The 18,498-nt window shown below is 45.5% G+C and overlaps 1 protein-coding gene across 1 annotated transcript; it reads right to left on the bottom strand.

Moving 5' to 3' along the window:
• Positions 1-1,787: 1,787 nt before the first annotated feature.
• On the bottom strand, positions 1,788-17,945 carry LOC135887524 (L-amino-acid oxidase-like). The gene is made up of 7 exons (XM_065415254.1): positions 17,909-17,945; positions 8,412-8,626; positions 6,845-6,957; positions 5,733-5,934; positions 4,923-4,991; positions 3,398-3,534; positions 1,788-2,649 (listed from the first exon to the last, which is right to left on the bottom strand). The coding sequence occupies exons 1-7, from the start codon at positions 17,943-17,945 to the stop codon at positions 1,788-1,790; spliced, it is 1,635 nt and encodes a 544-aa protein (XP_065271326.1).
• Between the last annotated feature and the right edge of the window lie 553 nt (positions 17,946-18,498).

The raw sequence follows: 18,498 nt of genomic DNA on the forward strand, positions 1-18,498 counted from the left end.
CACACACTGACTTAGGGGGCTAGTTCAAGCCAACAGCGAAAGTCCACACCTTGGCTGGCCACAGAGGGAGCTTTTATGAAGGCCTCTCCCCAGCACAGATCCCACTGGGTGATCATCCTATAACTTTGGCCTGCATTCTGTGCCTAATTGTATGAGTTTACATTTGGTCATATTGAAGTGCAAATTGTTTGCTGGGGCCCAACTTAATAAGCAATCCAGATCACTCTATAAGAGTGACCTGTCCTCTTTTATGTTGCCTGACTGGAGCTGCCCCCCCAAATATAGAAGTCAAACTATGCCTATGGCTATGCACGACAGGTATAATAGGCCAAGGAAGGCTAAGCCTCCCCTGGCAGAGCTGCCGCCAGACACCTGGGCCGTGGTGGCCCCGCCTGTGCTCCGCCTCTTCCTGTCCATGCTCCGCCCCTTGCCCCAAATCCCCCACCACTCGTCACTGCCTGGCTGAGTCCCTCCTCTCCTCCACTCCAATCCCCTCTCCCAGAAGTCCCCACTGCTCGCTGTGTCCCTCCTCTCCTCCTCCCCGCCTTCCCTGAGACCCGCATCGCCTGCTGCTGCCTGGTGAGTCCCTCCTCTCCTCCACTTCCCTCTTCCGTGAGGCTGCCTGCTGCATCCCTCCTCACTCGCCTCTCCCTGGAAGCTGGCAGGGGCTCAGCTCCATCTGGTCGCACGGAGCTTGGGGCTCAGGCCAGCTTGTGGCCCGGAGCTCAGGGTGGCCCGGGCCGGGGCGGCTCAGGACGGCCCGGGGGTCGGGGCAGTTCGGCCGGGGCTCCTCCAATCGCGGGGGTTGGGGGGGCCTTGCAGCTCCAGGGGTTGAGCTGGGGGGGAAGGGTGGGGGCCTCAGGCAGAAGGGGTGGGGCTGGAGGGATAGCCCCCCTGAAGGGGGGTTTCATCCGCTTCTCATGCCTATTGTTTTAAAGTGTGTGGCCCACCTAAGAAAGGTACAGTTCCTGCCCAGATAGAAGGGTGTGTGGGGGGTTTAATTCACATTTTCTTTGAAAAGAAATCACCCAGAGGGCCCTGTCTAGATGAAAATTTGTGTCCTTGTTTGTTCAGTGACACAAACATAGTTTCCCGATCTGGTTCCTGAGCCCTAAATTGAACCATGACCAACATACATACATCTGGGGAGTATCTATATTTGCATTCAGCATCATGTGAGTTCACCCCACATGTCAATCAACCTTAGTGATGACATGACCAACAATTCTAGTCTAGACAGGGCCTAGGGTTTAAGGCCATCAGTGCATGCCTGGTTTTGTTTATTTGCACTGTTAGAAACATGTTTTGAAAAGTGTAACTGACTAGAATTGGTTTAGGAATAAGCTGTTCTCTCAGCCTTACCTATTCCATAGCATCACTACTGCAAATTATCATACTTTACAACTAATGAACAAAATAAAAGCAATATTGGATTATTTCCATCTATTCCTTTGTTGATAGGATGCTAAAGAACAATTATTTTTTCTATTTATAAAGAACAGGTTAGTGCTTTGTATTTGATCAGTAATGATTTTGATTAATGAAACCAATGATTTGTATACTGTAGTAGTTTTATTTAATATTTCAAAGGAGACAGAACAATCTCAATTTACATACACCGGATTTGGGACCAGATCATCTACTGGTGTTGAGTGGTTTAGCTCTATTGACTTCAATGGAAATACACCAATTTACACCAGTTGAGGATCTGGCCCCCTGAAGGAGATTAGCAGTGCAGTTTCTAATTCCCTCCTCAGTTGTGCCTTCCTTAAACACCCATAAAGCAATTAAAGTTCAACTTTTTGAACCCAGTCATCCCTTTCCTGCTTCTGCTCTTGTTGTTCTTGCTGCTTCTGCAGCTGATGTTTCCCCCACGACAGATTGCTAGCCAAGTGGATGTTCCTTGCTGCTCTCACAGCAGATTTCATAGCAGTGTCGATCCAGGCGTGAGGCTGGGCTGTGTGTTCTCCTGCAAAGTGGACCCTCCCTTCATTCTGAAACAAAGGCCCGGAATAGTCAGCAAACTGGTAGGGGGTGAACGAGGCAAATGCTCCCATGGAATGTTTGTCCAGGTTCCATCTCTGTATCACATGTTTATTACAGACAGACCGGAGATACTTTGTGGATTTGTTGTGGATTTCTGCCAGGTCCTCCAGTACCACATCAATGCACTTCTCGTCACTCATGGAAAGAAAGAATTCAGCGTCGTCGTTCCACGTGTAGGAAGCCACAATCACCCCCACCCCACTAGAGAAGTTGTGGTTGGGATAGTAGATGAATCTAGAAGGACGATCTGTGACTGATGGCCCACCTCGAATCCCATCCTTCTCCCAGAACTTTTCAGTGCAGGCCAAGGCAACCTTGGTAGCGGTGGCATAGTGAATGGAGCGCAGAGCATGGGTCTTATTGGAGGAAAGCGGTGGCAGAAATTTGATAAGTCTCGTGGCTTTTGCTGTGGCTGTGACAAGGACATAGTCAGCCATCACTGAGGAGGGGCTACATGTGTCATGTGCACCACAGTATAATACTTGGACCTTGTTATCCTTGGATATTATCTTCTCTACTGTGCAGTTCAGGTGGAGAACTCCAGGCATAGACTGGTAGAAGGCAAGGGGCAATTGGTCAAATCCCCCTGTGATCTCATCAAAACTGAAAGAAATAAGAGGTGACATGTGAAAGAATTACATTAGTAGCAGTATTACGATTGCTTTTAGGGACAATAAAGTGGGGCCCCCTTGGAGGTAGGGTCTGTGTCTGAGACAGATCCTGCCTCAAAGAGTTTATGCTCCAGCTAGACAAGACAGACCAAAAAAGGTTTATTATTGTCATTTTAGAGAAGGGGGATGTCATAGGTTTCACCCCCGCTCTGAACTTTAGGGTACAGATGTGGGGACCTGCATGAAAACCCCTAAGCTTAATTACCAGCTTAGATCAGTATGCTGCCACCACCCAAATCGTCCAACAAAGGGTACATCTACACTGCCAGTGGTATCAAGACTCCCAGCCCGGGTCGAGAGGCTTGGGGTAGCGGGGTTTGCAGAAGCGCTGTAGAAATAGCTGTGTAGACAGTGCTTTGAGGTTGCGGCTTGGGCTAGAACTCAGGCTCTCAAGCCAGCCCATCTCCCGAGGCTACAGAGCCCAAGCTCCAGCCCAAGCTGCAACTTCAGAGTGCTGTCTACACAGCTATTTGTACAGTGCTAGTAAAATCGCCACTAGCCTAAGTCTCTCAGCCTGACCTAGGAGACTCATTGCCATGGGCAACCTACTGGCAATATAGATGTACCCCCAGAGGCCAACAATGGAGGGCCCCATTGTCCTAGGTAAAGTACACACATGTAGAATAAAAGATGTAGCCATGCCCCAAAGACCTTGCAATATAAGTACATTTGTTTCTCACCCGTCTTCATGAAAGAAGATATTAAACTCCATGAGAGAGTTAAGAAATGACATGTGGAATCCAGCATCCTCATTCATCAAGTCTCCGATCATCTGTACAGCCCCATGGCTTAAATTCCCTTCTTTAATCAAGTACTCCTGGGAGGGGAGGAAAGGGAGGAAAGTTGTTCTCTCTTTAGGCACAAGAAGCACATTTATGGAGGTATCATTGGGGAAAGATTTGACTTTCATGAGGAAGGAGAAGATAAAGGGTTATTTTCAAGTTTTATATTGTGATGATACTGTTGCCCTTTTTTGGCCTGAGCCATTGCCAATATCCAAGGCCTTGCTTGGTTCTTTCTGTTTGAAAAAGAGATTGAGGATGTGAGTCAGGTCTTTCTTTGGTGCAATCCTGCCAATTTAAAAAGAATGGATACAGAGTCCTGTTTTCCTGAACACAGTAGAAACAGTCAACAGGAGGCAATGTCCCTGCTCAGCAATCAAAGTCTGCATTTCCAGCAAATACTGTGACCCAAAGAAGCTCTATCCTTGTCTCAAACGGCCATGTTAACCACTGCTACTCTCTTTTTCTCCTGGCTTTCTCCCCGTCTCACACACAGACTCAGCTGCAAACAATCAACCACCTAACCTCTGCAATCAATCCTAGGGAAACCATCAACCCCCACAGCTTAGCTTATGATTGGCCTACCCATGCAGCCTGATAGTGCCTTGCGCAGTGGCTTCCACTGCCTCCAACTATCTAACTCCAGAAAGGAGCTGAATTGCTTCTTCCATTTTACCTGAATGAAATGTGTTTAGCATGCCCATCGACTTTAACCAGGTCTGTGGATAACCTATAGACTAAAGATATGTTTGATCGCCACCATTAACACCTTCCAGCATAAAAATATGAAAATAATAATTGAAGGAAATATGAAATTTCTGGCACTTAGTCCTTTATTTTCCATAATCTTGGCACAAACAAAACCCTGCCCACTGAGGCTGCCAAAAGGAAACGCTAATCCTAATAGACTGTGCAGAGCTTCATAATATGATGTTTTCCCTCATTCCTTTATTGGTGCTTTGAATAAAGGACAGCCTCGACATGAAAACTGGTATCATTAGGTTTCATTGGGATAAACAGGTGCATTTTACACCACTCTCAGAGCCAGGGCCGGCTCTAACGTTTTTGGTGCCCAAGCAAAAAAAAAGTGCCGCCCCGCCAAACCAAAAACAACCCCCCCCGAGCGCCGCCCCACCGAACCAAAAAGAAAATCAACCCCCCCCCCCCCGGAGCGCCACCCCGCTGAAACAAAAACAACAACAACAACAACAACAAAAAATGAGCGCCACCCCACCGAACCAAAAAAAAAAAAAAAAAAACGAGCGCTGCCCTGCCAAACCAAGAATGGCCGCCCCTTACAAGATGCTGCCCCAAGCACGTGCTTGGTTGGCTGGTGCCTGGAGTCGGCCCTGCTCAGAGCAATAATTTCAGACTTTCCCTAAATATTTGGATTTAAAGGTACTCGAAGGCCCATATCCATTACCTTGGTGGAAAAGCTGTCATACCGATCCAGCAACTTTTCACAATCTCTGCTCTGGAACTTCTCTATGGCCTGTTTTGGAACCATGCATGGAAACATTCATAGACAGAAAGAGAAATATGTTCACAAAAACACTGGACCAAATTCTGTTCTCCTATCTATCTAGGCAGATACTTGCATGATATCTGCAGACTTCATAATCACTGATGGATTTTATTCCCAAAATATTCTTTTGAGGTAGGGAAGAATCAGCTCCATTTCACAGAGCACATAGCTATAGCAGCAACTGATCCCAAAGTCCTAATGCAATGCCCTATCTACTAGACCCTAATTCCTGTGTGTATCCATGAGACCCCAGTGAATGGAACTGAGTTGCATGGCATAGTCTCCAGCCCTGCTGTAGTTAAATGGCAGGATTTGATCCCGAGTTCACTGTGTAGGAATCAAAAACAAGTGTTTCTTTTCAGAAGTGGCAAGCACCCACAGCTCCGGGGGGGGAGGGGGGAGAGAGATCACATGTCGTTACTCCTGATTCACATGGGTGAAAGTGAAAAGAGAACCAGGGCCAGATAATCTGCCCTGGTAAATCCCCTTCATACCACAACAAGGGGAATTATAGCTCAGATTCTCCTAACACCGGATGTATTCTGGATTGGAATGGTGTTGAGAAGGGTTGTGTTGGGAAAAGAGACGAGGAGACCAGCACATACTACAGAAGAAGAGACCCCCTGTGCTGCAGTAGAAGTTAGGGCCATTTTTCAGAATCAGGCCTGGTAATTTACTTTCCTTTATACAATTGACCAATAAACATACCTCATGCAGAATTTCTTTATAAAGTTCCTTGGCAGATTTGCCTTTCTCTGAGGGAGCCAGAGTATAACTCAAGATATCTGGGTTCTTTTTGACATTCCCAGCTGTTGTCCTGACACCATTAACCAAATACCAGGCGTTGTCATCCGTCTCAGAGAACTTGTTTAGCTTAAGGGAGAATTGACTAATAAATGCACGAACAATACTGCAAAAGAAAGAAAGGGGAGAGAAAAGGGGAAAAGAGAGAGTCAAAAATAAGAAAATAAATTATACTCTCTACTGGCTATACAAATAATACAGTTGTAAGTATGTTATTGATGTCATTCCCTTATTGAACTTTCCTGATTCCAACTACTGTTATTAATGCTGTAGGAATATGATAGATAGATCTAGATCCTGATCCTGATGTAAACTGATGTAGTTCCATTGACTACAAGGGGGCTACCAGCTATATAGTAGCTGAGGGCTTGGCATATTGACTGGTAACCACAGATGTTGTCTATAATAATCTCATCTAGTTGTTCTGCTTCTAAATTGTAGTCTCAGTTCATGGTAGTTTCCTTTGTAGTTAGGGTATATTTATGATACAGCTTTTTGTGTTTGTTTGTTTGTTTTAATAAGCTTTTGTACCATATAATTGTGCTGAAAAAGATTCTATTCTATGCTATTCTATTCTATTCTTGTTCTTATACTTCCTCACAAAACAATTGGGTGCAGTGTTTTATGAAACAATGCAACTCATTTCAAATCACTTTGGCTAATGAAGAGCCCATATCTATTGTCTGGCTTTCTTTTGACTCAGGGCCTGATACAACTTCCATTAACGTAAATTGGAATTTTTCCATTGGTTTCATGGAAGTTCGACCATGCACTCACAAGCCGCCAGTTCCATAACGAGGCCCTGTTCCTGAAAACACTTATTGCTCAGTTCATTATTTACTATTGGCCATAATCCTACCCAGGTCACTGAGACTAGTTACGGCAGGAAATATTACATCTAGCAGCAAGTTCTTTTAGGATGTTTGATCTTATCCCTAACCATAGCAGAATTCTGCAAAACTGGGTTGTTCCTTTACCAAACAACTTACATGGCTGAGGAGTAGAAACTGTATTACCTGTGGGTGCTTGGCAAACGCATGGCTCCCAACTCCACATACCAATCTTGTGTCTCATCTCGATAGGTCCTGACTCGTCCTCCCACACGACCACTGGCTTCCAGAACTGTAACCTAGGAACAAGCATGGAACATCATTTCCACTCACTTATGTGGCACCTGCACAATTTTAGGCACAAAGGACAAAACTTTCAAACCTTGGTGACTAAAATTAGGTAACTGAATCTACATTCAGGCACCTAAATAAGTGTCCTGATGGCTCTGCACCCACCAGTTCCTAACATTATGTACATTGTACCTCTGAAAATTGCACCCTTTTAAGGTGGGATTTTCAAAAGCACTCCATCTTGGTTGAACTGCACCCACTGCAGTCAATGGGAGCAGAGTGATGCCAACTCTGAGTGCATCTGAAAATCTGAGAGCCAGTTCTACAGTACCAGGGTTTGTCGGCCTAGCTGTGTTTGTCAGGGGCATGAAAAACCACACACCCCAGGCAACGTAAGTATGCTGGCAAAACCCCCAGTGTAAACATAGCTAGGACAACACAAGAGTGCTTCTGTTGACACAACTAACGCCATTTGGGGAGGTGGAGTTACCATACTGACAGAAAAAACTCTTTCTGTCAGCATAAGCTACATCTAACCTAGGCGGCTGTGCTGGAATAGCTATCCTGGCAAAGAATTTATAGTGAGCCTTACACGTCGGCATAAGGATTTTGAGGGAAGATTTTCTCAAGCTGTATGTAACTATCACTGTGCTTTTGAAAACCTTCCTGTAAGTGCTTAACTTTAAGCACCCAAGTTTGTACATTTTGCCTGTAAGTTTTCCAAAGCATCAGGGTCCTCAGAATTCACAAATAACTGGGACTGGGATTTTCAACTCCTTAGGCTTCTACACACATCCTGGCCTTAAAGAAAAATGGATTTATGTGGGAGTTAAATAGGTCATAAGTCTTGCACTGACTCCTCTGTAAACAGGGATGAAAATCATTTAAAGGTATGTCTCCACTGGGCTGAAATTCACCCCTGTTATTTCTGGCCTGAAAAGAACATAAAAAGAAGGCAGACTGAAGGCTACCAATAGCATATCAATGTTCACATGCTTAGATTTCTGTGAGAGAATGTATCCTCCGTACGGATATTGAAATTTCAAAGTTATTCCTGTGACTTGCCACTTTCGAATGGATAGGGTAATTTTGAAACTGTAGCTTTTGGGGGATTTGTTCCTTTTCCTGTTTCTTACGATAGTTACTGTAACTCCTCCAGCTTTTAATTAACGAAGGTTCAGGGAAATGTTCCAAGATAGAAATGGGAAGAGGGAGCCTAAATCCTATTGAAATACAATGGGAGTTGGGCACTTAAAGTCCCATTATTGCCTTTGAAAAATCTCTTCCTTTGTTAATGAGCCTTTTCTTTCTTTCTTTCTTAGTTCTTGTGAATTCCCCTTGTTTCATTTTAACCATTCTTTAGCCTAATAACCTTTATTCCTCAGAAAAGAAATAATGAAAAATACTCAAGCCAGCACTGACTCCCTGCCTGGCTCTGACACGTCTCTGTGCATAGAATTACCATGTGACCGGCATCTCTGAGCAGTTTGGCAGCAGTGAGTCCACTTATGCCTGCCCCTACAATGACCACCTTCACTGGATGAGCTGCCTTTCCAAGCCCGTTTTCTGCAATCTTCACCAGCTCATCGTAGTCGGGATCATCAAGGCAAGTTTCAAGAAAACTAGAGAAACTCTCAGACCATAGTACAGCCACAAGGAGAAACAGCCTGGAAAGTGCTGGGGACATATGGACAAAGAGAAGTGAGGTGTAGTTAATGAATGATGCAGTCAGGGAAGCAAACTCATTTTCTGAAACCCAGATGGCAGGTGGCATCCCTGAAATGACACCAATCAGCCCACAGCAGAGCTAAAATCCATACAAGGGTGTCATAACTATAAAGGAAAGGGTGACAGCTCTCCTGTGTACAGTGCTATGAAATCCCTCCTAGCCAGAGACTCCAAATCCTTTTACCTGTAAAGGGTTAAGAAGCTCGGGTAACCTGGCTGACACCTGACCCCAAGGACCAATAAGGGGACAAGATACTTTCAAATCTTGGGGGGGGGGGAAAGGCTTTTGTGTGTGTCCTTTGTTTAAGGGGTTGTTCGCTCTTGGGACTGAGAGGGACCAGACATCAATCCAGGTTCTCCCCATCTTTCTAAACAAGTCTCTCTTATTTCAAAATTGTAAGTAAAAGCCAGGCAAGGCGTCTTAGATTTACTTTGTTTTCTCAGCTTGTAAATGTACCTTTTACTAGAGTGCTTTCCTTGTTTGCTATACTTTGAACCTAAGACAGAGGGGATTCCTCTGAGCTCTTTAAGTTTGATTACCCTGTAAAGTTATTTTCCATACTGATTTTGCAGAGATGATTTTTACCTTTTGCTTTAATTAAAAGCCTCCTTTTTAAGAACCTGATTGATTTCTCCTTGTTTTTAAGATCCAAAGGGGGTTTGGATCTGTATTCACCAGGAGTTGGTGAAAGGAAGGAGGGGGGAAGGGTCAATTTCTCCTTGTTTAAGATCCAAGCAGTTTGGATCTGTATTCACCAGGGAATTGGTGAAAGGTTTCTCAAGGCTTCCCAGGGAGGGAATTCTTAAGATGGTGGCAGCGGCGGACCAGAGCTAAGCTGGTAGATAAGCTTAGCAGTTTTCATGCAGGCCCCTACATTTGTACCCTAAAGTTCAAAGTAGGGATACAGCCTTGACATGGTGGCACAGCGGTGGAGATCGTTTTAAACCCAAAAGCCAGGAAGAGATTTTTTTTTCCTTCTAGCTGCTTGGAAAGCAGAGCTGAAGGTAGATGCATATCTTATCTCTCCTTGCCTGAAGGCAGAGGTGTTAAGTTTTTTTTAACAAGGTCCTTTGTTAAGAGAACGGTTCAATCAGTGAGCAAACTTTGATCTGGTAAAGGTAATTTACAATCTGAATTGTGTTTTTTTTCTTTTTACATCCTCGGGAGTAGCTTGTTAGAAAGTCTCTGTTAACTCAGCAGCACTCAGCAGGAGCCTGAGCTAAATACATCCCAGTTTCAGTCAACTGCAGAGGGGTGTGACCCAGCACAAGAAAACCAGGAAAATGACTACCAAAGAAGAAAAAGCTAAAGAGGAGGCCCACAAGAGAGCTATGGAGCTGAAAGAAAAAGAGATAGAGCTGAGAGACAAAGAAGAGAAAGCCAAAGAGGGGGCCCACAAGAGAGAGATGGAGCTGAGAGACAGAGAAGAGAAAGCCCAAGAGGAGGCCCATAAAAGAGAGATGGAGCTGAGAGAAAGAGAAGAAAAAGCCAAACAGGAGGCCCATAAAAGAGAGATGGAGCTGAGAGAAAAAGAGATGGAACTGGAAGCAGCCAGGACTAGGCAGGGTGCATCAGACCATCCTAACAACTCCTCTCCAGGTACCACTTCCCATCCCAGGAAATTCCCCACCTACAAGGCAGGCGATGATACTGAGGCCTTCTTAGAAAATTTTGAAAGGGCCTGCCTTGGATACAACATCCCTTCAACCCAGTACATGGTAGAGCTGAGGCCGCAGCTCAGTGGACCCTTAGCAGAGGTGGCGGCTGAAATGCCTAAGGAACACATGAACAGTTATGAACTTTTTAAAAACAAGGCCAGAATCAGAATGGGGCTAACACCTGAGCATGCCCGTCGGCGGTTCAGAGCCCTAAGGTGGAAACCTGATGTGTCATTTACCCGACATGCCTACCACATTGGGAAAAATTGGGATGCCTGGATATCAGGAGCAAATGTTAAATCTACGGAAGAGTTGCCCTTCCTATTGCAAATGGAGCAGTTTTTAGAGGGTGTTCCTGAGGAAATAGAAAGGTACATCCTAGATGGGAAGCCCAAAACTGTAACCGAGGCGGGGGAGATTGGAGCCAAATGGGTGGAGGTGACAGAAAAGAAAAAAGCTAGTAGCAGTTGGAGCGAATATCAGAAGGGGCAAGCCGAAACAAAACCTTATCACCGGGGACAACCCAAGGCCCCACCCACATCCCAAGGGAAACCCCAGACGCCTTCTCACCCCACCACACCAGTCTCCATCAACCAACATCGCCCCGGTGATACCTTAGCAGGGCGATGTTTTAAATGTAATGAACTGGGGCATATAAAGGCTCACTGCCCCAAGAACCCCAACCGATTACAGTTCATTACACCCCAATCACACCAAAGAACCCCAGACCCAGATGCCTCTCTCATACCCTCGGAGCGAAGGGAAACCTTGAGAGTGGGCGGAAAGAAGGTTATCGCTTGGAGGGACACTGGGGCACAAGTGTCAACTATTCACCAATCCCTAGTGGACCCCAAACTCATCAACCCGGAGGCTACAGTGACAATTCAACCCTTCGTGTCACAGTCTGTAACCTTGCCTACAGCCAAGTTGCATGTCCAATACAAGGGCTGGTCAGGAATGTGGAATTTTGCAGTCTATGACAATTATCCCATTCCCATGCTGCTGGGGGAAGACTTGGCCAACCATGTGAAGCTAGCCAAGAGGGTGGGAATAGTCACCCGCAGCCAGACTAAGCAAGCTTTCACCCCCATCCCTGTTCCTGAGCCGTCCACCAGGACCCCGTCTGTGTTACCGGAGACCCAAACACAGGTGGTGGAACCGGATCCCCTGCCAACGACTGCAACAGCCGTAATGGATCCAATCCCAGAGACCCAGCCAAAGCCAGTCCCAGAACCGGAACTGGCAACGCAACCAGCACCAGAACCATTGCCAGCACTGAGTCCAGCGCTTGCAGCCCCGTCTACAACTCCAATGCCAGAGGGCACCAGCGAGCCTAAACTGGCGGAAGCAGCAGATAACCCTACCCAAGAGGCTCAGCCAGAGCCTGAAATACCACATAGTGCACCAGCGGACAGCGGTTCACAGTCAATGGAAAAAGCCCCAACACCTGCATCGCTTCCAGAGGGACCAAGCCCCAGTCCACAGTCCAAGGAGGAACTGATGTCTCCAGCATCAAGGGAACAGTTCCAGGCCGAGCAGGAAGCAGATGACAGCCTTCAAAAAGCTTGGGCGGCGGCACGGAGCACCCCACCGCCTCTCAGCTCTTCTAACCGATCCCGGTTTGTTGTAGAAAAAGGACTTTTATACAAGGAGACTCTTTCTGGTGGGCACCAGGAAGACTGGCATCCTCAAAGACAGCTGGTAGTTCCCACTAAGTATCGGGTAAAACTCTTGAGCTTAGCCCATGATCATCCCGGTGGCCATTCTGGGGTGAACAGAACCAAAGACCGGTTGGGGAAGTCCTTCCACTGGGAGGGAATGGGCAAGGATGTTGCTAATTATGTCCGGTCTTGTGAGGTGTGCCAACGAGTGGGAAAGCCCCAAGACCAGGTTAAAGCCCCTCTCCAGCCACTACCCATAATTGAGGTCCCATTTCAGCAAGTAGCTGTGGATATTCTGGGTCCTTTCCCAAAGAAGACACCCAGAGGAAAGCAGTACGTACTGACTTTCATGGATTTTGCTACCCGATGGCCGGAAGCTGTACCCTTAAGCAACACCAAGACTAAAAGTGTGTGCCAGGCATTGGCAGACATTTTTGCCAGGGTAGGGTGGCCCTCCGACATACTTACAGATTCGGGAACTAATTTCCTGGCAGGGAACATGAAAAACCTGTGGAAAGCTCATGGGGTGAATCACTTGGTTGCCACCCCTCATCACCATCAAACCAATGGTCTGGTGGAGAGGTTTAATGGAACTTTGGGGGCCATGATACGTAAATTCGTAAATGAACACTCCAATGATTGGGACCTAGTGTTGCAGCAGTTGCTTTTTGCCTACAGGGCTGTACCACATCCCAGTTTAGGGTTTTCACCATTTGAACTTGTGTATGGCCGCGAGGTTAAGGGGCCATTACAGTTGGTGAAGCAGCAATGGGAGGGGTTTACGCCTTCTCCAGGAACTAACATTCTAGACTTTGTAAGCAACCTACAAAACACCCTCCGACACTCTTTAGCCCTTGCTAAAGAAAACGTAAAGGATGCTCAGGAAGAGCAAAAGGCCTGGTATGATAAACATTCCAGAGAACGGTCCTTCAAAGTAGGAGACCAAGTCATGGTCTTAAAGGCGCTCCAGGCCCATAAAATGGAAGCGTCGTGGGAAGGACCATTCACGGTCCAGGAGCGCCTAGGAGCTGTTAACTATCTCATAGCCTCCCCCACCTCCAACATAAAGCCTAAGGTATACCATGTTAATTCTCTTAAGCCCTTTTATTCTAGAGAATTAAACGTTTGCCAGTTTACAGCCCAGGAAACTGATGACGCGGAGTGGCCTGCAGGTGTCTACTATGAAGGAAAAAGGAATGGTGGCGTGGAAGAGGTGAACCTCTCCACGACCCTGGGACGTCTGCAGCGACAGCAGATAAAGGAGCTGTGCACAAGCTTTGCACCGATTTTCTCAGCCACTCCAGGACGGACCGAACGGGCATACCACTCCATTGACACAGGTAATGCTCACCCAATTAGAACCCCACCCTACCGGGAGTCACCTCATGCCCAAGCGGCTATACAAAGGGAGATCCGGGACATGCTACAGATGGGTATAATCCGCCCCTCTACCAGTGCATGGGCATCTCCAGTGGTTCTCGTTCCCAAACCAGATGGGGAAATACGCTTTTGCGTGGACTACCGTAAGCTAAATGCTGTAACTCGTCCTGACAACTATCCAATGCCACACACAGATGAGGTATTGGAGAAATTGGGACATGCCCAATTCATCTCTACTTTAGACTTAACCAAGGGGTACTGGCAAGTACCACTAGATGAACCCGCTAAGGAAAGGTCCGCCTTCGTCACCCAGGCAGGGGTGTATGAATTCAATGTACTCCCTTTCGGGTTGCGAAATGCACCCGCCACCTTCCAAAGACTTGTAGATGGTCTCTTAGCGGGATTGGGAGAATCTGCAGTTGCCTATCTCGATGATGTGGCCATTTTTTCTGATTCATGGACAACACCTGGAGCACCTGAAAAAAGTCTTCGAGCGCATCCGGCAGGCAGGACTAACTGTTAAGGCTAAAAAGTGTCAAATAGGCCAAAACAGAGTGACATACCTGGGGCACCAGGTGGGTCAAGGAACTATAAATCCCCTACAGGCCAAAGTGGATGCTATCCAAAAGTGGCCGGTTCCAAAGTCAAAGAAACAGGTCCAATCCTTCTTAGGCTTGGCCGGATATTATAGGCGATTTGTACCACACTACAGCCAAATCGCCGCCCCGCTGACAGACCTAACCAGAAAGAAACAGCCAAATGCAGTTCAGTGGACTGATAAGTGTCAAAAGGCCTTTAACCAGCTTAAGGCAACACTCATGTCTGACCCTGTGCTAAGGGCCCCAGACTTTGACAAACCGTTCCTAGTAACCACAGATGCTTCCGAGCGAGGCGTGGGAGCAGTTTTAATGCAGGAAGGACCGGATCAAGAATTCCATCCTGTCGTGTTTCTCAGCAAGAAACTGTCTGAGAGGGAAAGCCACTGGTCAATCAGCGAAAAGGAATGCTACGCCATTGTGTACGCGCTGGAAAAGTTACGCCCATATGTTTGGGGACGACGTTTCCAACTACAAACAGACCATGCTGCGCTACAGTGGCTTCATACCGCCAAGGGAAATAACAAAAAACTTCTTCGGTGGAGTTTAGCTCTCCAAGATTTTGATTTTGAAATACAACACATTTCGGGAGCTTCTAACAAAGTGGCTGATGCACTCTCCCGGGAAAGTTTCCCAGAGTTAACTGGTTAACAATTGTTCTTGAAATAAAACATATTGTTAGTTTTTATATAATCACTAGTATGTCTAAAGGTACATGTGTTTTATTAACTCTGTTTTCTCCTAGAGCTCCAGGAAGAAATCACAGCCAGTGTGGAACCGGACGTCCAACACTATCTGTGATTTGGGGGGCGTGTCATAACTATAAAGGGAAGGGTGACAGCTCTCCTGTGTACAGTGCTATGAAATCCCTCCTAGCCAGAGACTCCAAATCCTTTTACCTGTAAAGGGTTAAGAAGCTCGGGTAACCTGGCTGACACCTGACCCCAAGGACCAATAAGGGGACAAGATACTTTCAAATCTTGGGGGGGGGGAAAGGCTTTTGTGTGTGTCCTTTGTTTAAGGGGTTGTTCGCTCTTGGGACTGAGAGGGACCAGACATCAATCCAGGTTCTCCCCATCTTTCTAAACAAGTCTCTCTTATTTCAAAATTGTAAGTAAAAGCCAGGCAAGGCGTCTTAGATTTACTTTGTTTTCTCAGCTTGTAAATGTACCTTTTACTAGAGTGCTTTCCTTGTTTGCTATACTTTGAACCTAAGACAGAGGGGATTCCTCTGAGCTCTTTAAGTTTGATTACCCTGTAAAGTTATTTTCCATACTGATTTTGCAGAGATGATTTTTACCTTTTGCTTTAATTAAAAGCCTCCTTTTTAAGAACCTGATTGATTTCTCCTTGTTTTTAAGATCCAAAGGGGGTTTGGATCTGTATTCACCAGGAGTTGGTGAAAGGAAGGAGGGGGGAAGGGTCAATTTCTCCTTGTTTTTAAGATCCAAAGGGGGTTTGGATCTGTATTCACCAGGAGTTGGTGAAAGGAAGGAGGGGGGAAGGGTCAATTTCTCCTTGTTTAAGATCCAAGCAGTTTGGATCTGTATTCACCAGGGAATTGGTGAAAGGTTTCTCAAGGCTTCCCAGGGAGGGAATTCTTAAGATGGTGGCAGCGGCGGACCAGAGCTAAGCTGGTAGATAAGCTTAGCAGTTTTCATGCAGGCCCCTACATTTGTACCCTAAAGTTCAAAGTAGGGATACAGCCTTGACAAAGGGTGTGCAGCAAACCAGCCTTGAGTATTGCCAGATGATACATAAGAGCAAACCAGCTCCTAACGTTACCAGTATACAAAGACGATCATTTTAAGGTATGTCTACACTGGAGATGGATGTGTCATTTCCAGCTTGAGTAGACAGACCTGTGCTCCCTCTTATTGAGCTAGCATGCTAAAAATAGAATGGTATCCACAGCAGTGGAAGCATGGGGTGGGGAGGAGTATATTCCTAGGATCTTGGACAGAATCGTGTTAGGGGCAGGTACCCCTTCCTGCTGCTCACACCCCACCATGGTTACCCTCAGATTATAAGATCTTTGGGAAATGGGCTGTCACTTAAAACATCTTTGCACAGTGCCTAGCACAATGAAGGTGAGAGGCCTGGGTGAGACCTCTTGGATCCACCACACATGGAGTCGTCGACAGCCTAGATAGAGAAGCTCAAATATGTAACTCATCGCTGGTAGAGTGTCTGTCAGTCCCACCCGTGATGTGCCATACCTCAGCCCTAGGGACAGGGTAGCAACCTGGGGAGAGGAGCTGCAATGTAATGAACATAATGGGCAAGAGTTTCAGAAGTGATGTTGTGTGACATCAGCATGGGACACTTGAAAGGGGCACATTTTCAGATAACAGGTGTCCAGCCTTTTCTGAAAAATGAAGCTCCTTTAAGATGCCTCAACTAGGGCACACTGAAATTGCTCTTTACCCTGTAGCTAAACCACAAGACATGGGCTTGATGCAGGAATTAGAAGATGAAATTCTATGTCTTGAATTAGGCAGGTGTCAGACTAGAAGGTCACAATGGTCCCCTCTGGACTTAGGGTCTGTGAAATAATAAGGCATGCAAAATCACTAGCCATTGTTAAAAGTCTTGGCCCAATAGACACAAAATCTTTGTTAACTTTAAGGTCTTGTCCACATTGCAGATCTTTTCCCAAAAAATTCAGATCAGTTTCAAAATCAGTTGAAGCCACAGAGCTGATAAGTTTGTTGTTGGCCATAATCATATTTACAATCAGTTTAAATAATTTGGCTATCAGGACGCTTAAGTAAACCAATTATAAGAATGAATCTGGCTGCTTGAGCCTTGTCTACATTGTGGCTCTAACTAGTTTCAAACTGATTTTAAAACCAGTTTGAATCTTTTAATACATTTCCCCAGTGTGGACAAGATTGTAGTGAAGGGTGCTACTTAACTGTAAAGTTCAAAAGTATTTATAACAAGGAATATTAAAGACATTTAAATAAAACTTTAAGGCACACTCGGTGAGATTTTCAAAAGGGCTCAGTGTTGACCTAAATTTGCTCCCACTAAAGTCATTGAATCTCCACACTGCTACAGTGCTTTTACTCGATTGGCTATTTTGGTGATTAGACCTCTCTGTGCTCCTCAAATAAATTTATTTTTCTAGAAATGCCGTGAGAAACAGCAGGGTAGATCACAGCCCATTCAGAACAATCCTTTAAACTATACACAGATTCACCAGCAATGCATATAAATTCAGTTCACAGTGAAGAAAAACACAGTTCAAGAGTTTCCAGTTTCAGGCGGAAGCTATTACCCAAAGAACCACAGAATAAGATTTTTTTTTTTTCTCTTCCCTTCTCAAACAGGCACCAGTTTCACTCAAGAAACTAAACAGTACCAAAAATTTCCTTTGGACAACGTGACTTGCTTTAAACCCTGATCCAACAAGCCTGACTCACATGAGGAATCTCATGGAACCATTGTTGGCATTGGAACAGTTGTAAGTGGGACCCGCCAGCATATTATTGGATGGCACTTTCTCAGAGGGTTACACGGAATTAACAGCAATCGATTCATGTAAAGTCCTACAGTCTAATCCTTCTGCCATTGAAGTTAAAAGCAAAATTGCCATTGCTTTCAATCATTCAGGATCAAGCCCTTAGTGTGACCAAATTTTTCCATAAAATACCCACAAAGGTGGGTATGCATCCTCTTTTTAAAAAATCACATTGCCACCAAGCGGGCATGATCCAAGGCTCATTGAAATCAGTGGGAATCAACTTCAAGGCAGCAGAAAGGGGCACTGAAAAACAAAGCCCAAGACATATTCATCTAAATAAGAGTGAAAAAAAGTGAGAGGTTAAAAGAAAGAGAAAGATGCAAAACAAGAAAGCAGCTGAAGATGGACTAACACACATCCTTTCCTAGCCCCAAAGCAATTATCCCAGCGCAGCAGTTTCACTTACAGAATCTGTCCATGTTTCCACCAGCAGCTCTTGTCATCTAGTGAGCACTTTCATTTTATAGCCTGAACCAGCTGGTCTCAGAAAAAAAAAAAGTGGTTCAAAACTTCCTACCAATCAGTATGTTCCAAATACTGAGAGAGATGTAATTAATAATTCTAGGGGAAATGAATTTCTAGTCTGACACAATTCTGTGTATCTTTCTGTCCCATCCTTTGATCAGTTGACACAAAGTGACTTGAACACAAGTTAGTTATTTTTCTGGTAAGTCCCCTGTATACATCCAGGTTACACATTTATCTGCCTTCCTCTCAGCAGACATAGTACAATGCCTAATTCTGTAATTTGGCAAAATCTCTATGGATTTTTCTGCCTATTGCTCCCCTAAATCTGAAGAAATCTGTGCAAGGCACAGGGGAAAATTGATAAAATTTCTGTGGATATTTATGCTATACTCCTGCAAGCAATTAAACATCCCTCACTTTGCATCCCTCCATTGAATCCCCTTCTCTTCCCTGTCAAGGCCCATCCCCACTCCACCTATAATCTCTCATTTGATATCTAAATGTCAGCACCTGGCTTTGATCGGGCCC

Source organism: Emys orbicularis, chromosome 13, assembly GCF_028017835.1.
Source record: "Emys orbicularis isolate rEmyOrb1 chromosome 13, rEmyOrb1.hap1, whole genome shotgun sequence".
Classification (NCBI taxonomy): domain Eukaryota; kingdom Metazoa; phylum Chordata; order Testudines; family Emydidae; genus Emys; species Emys orbicularis.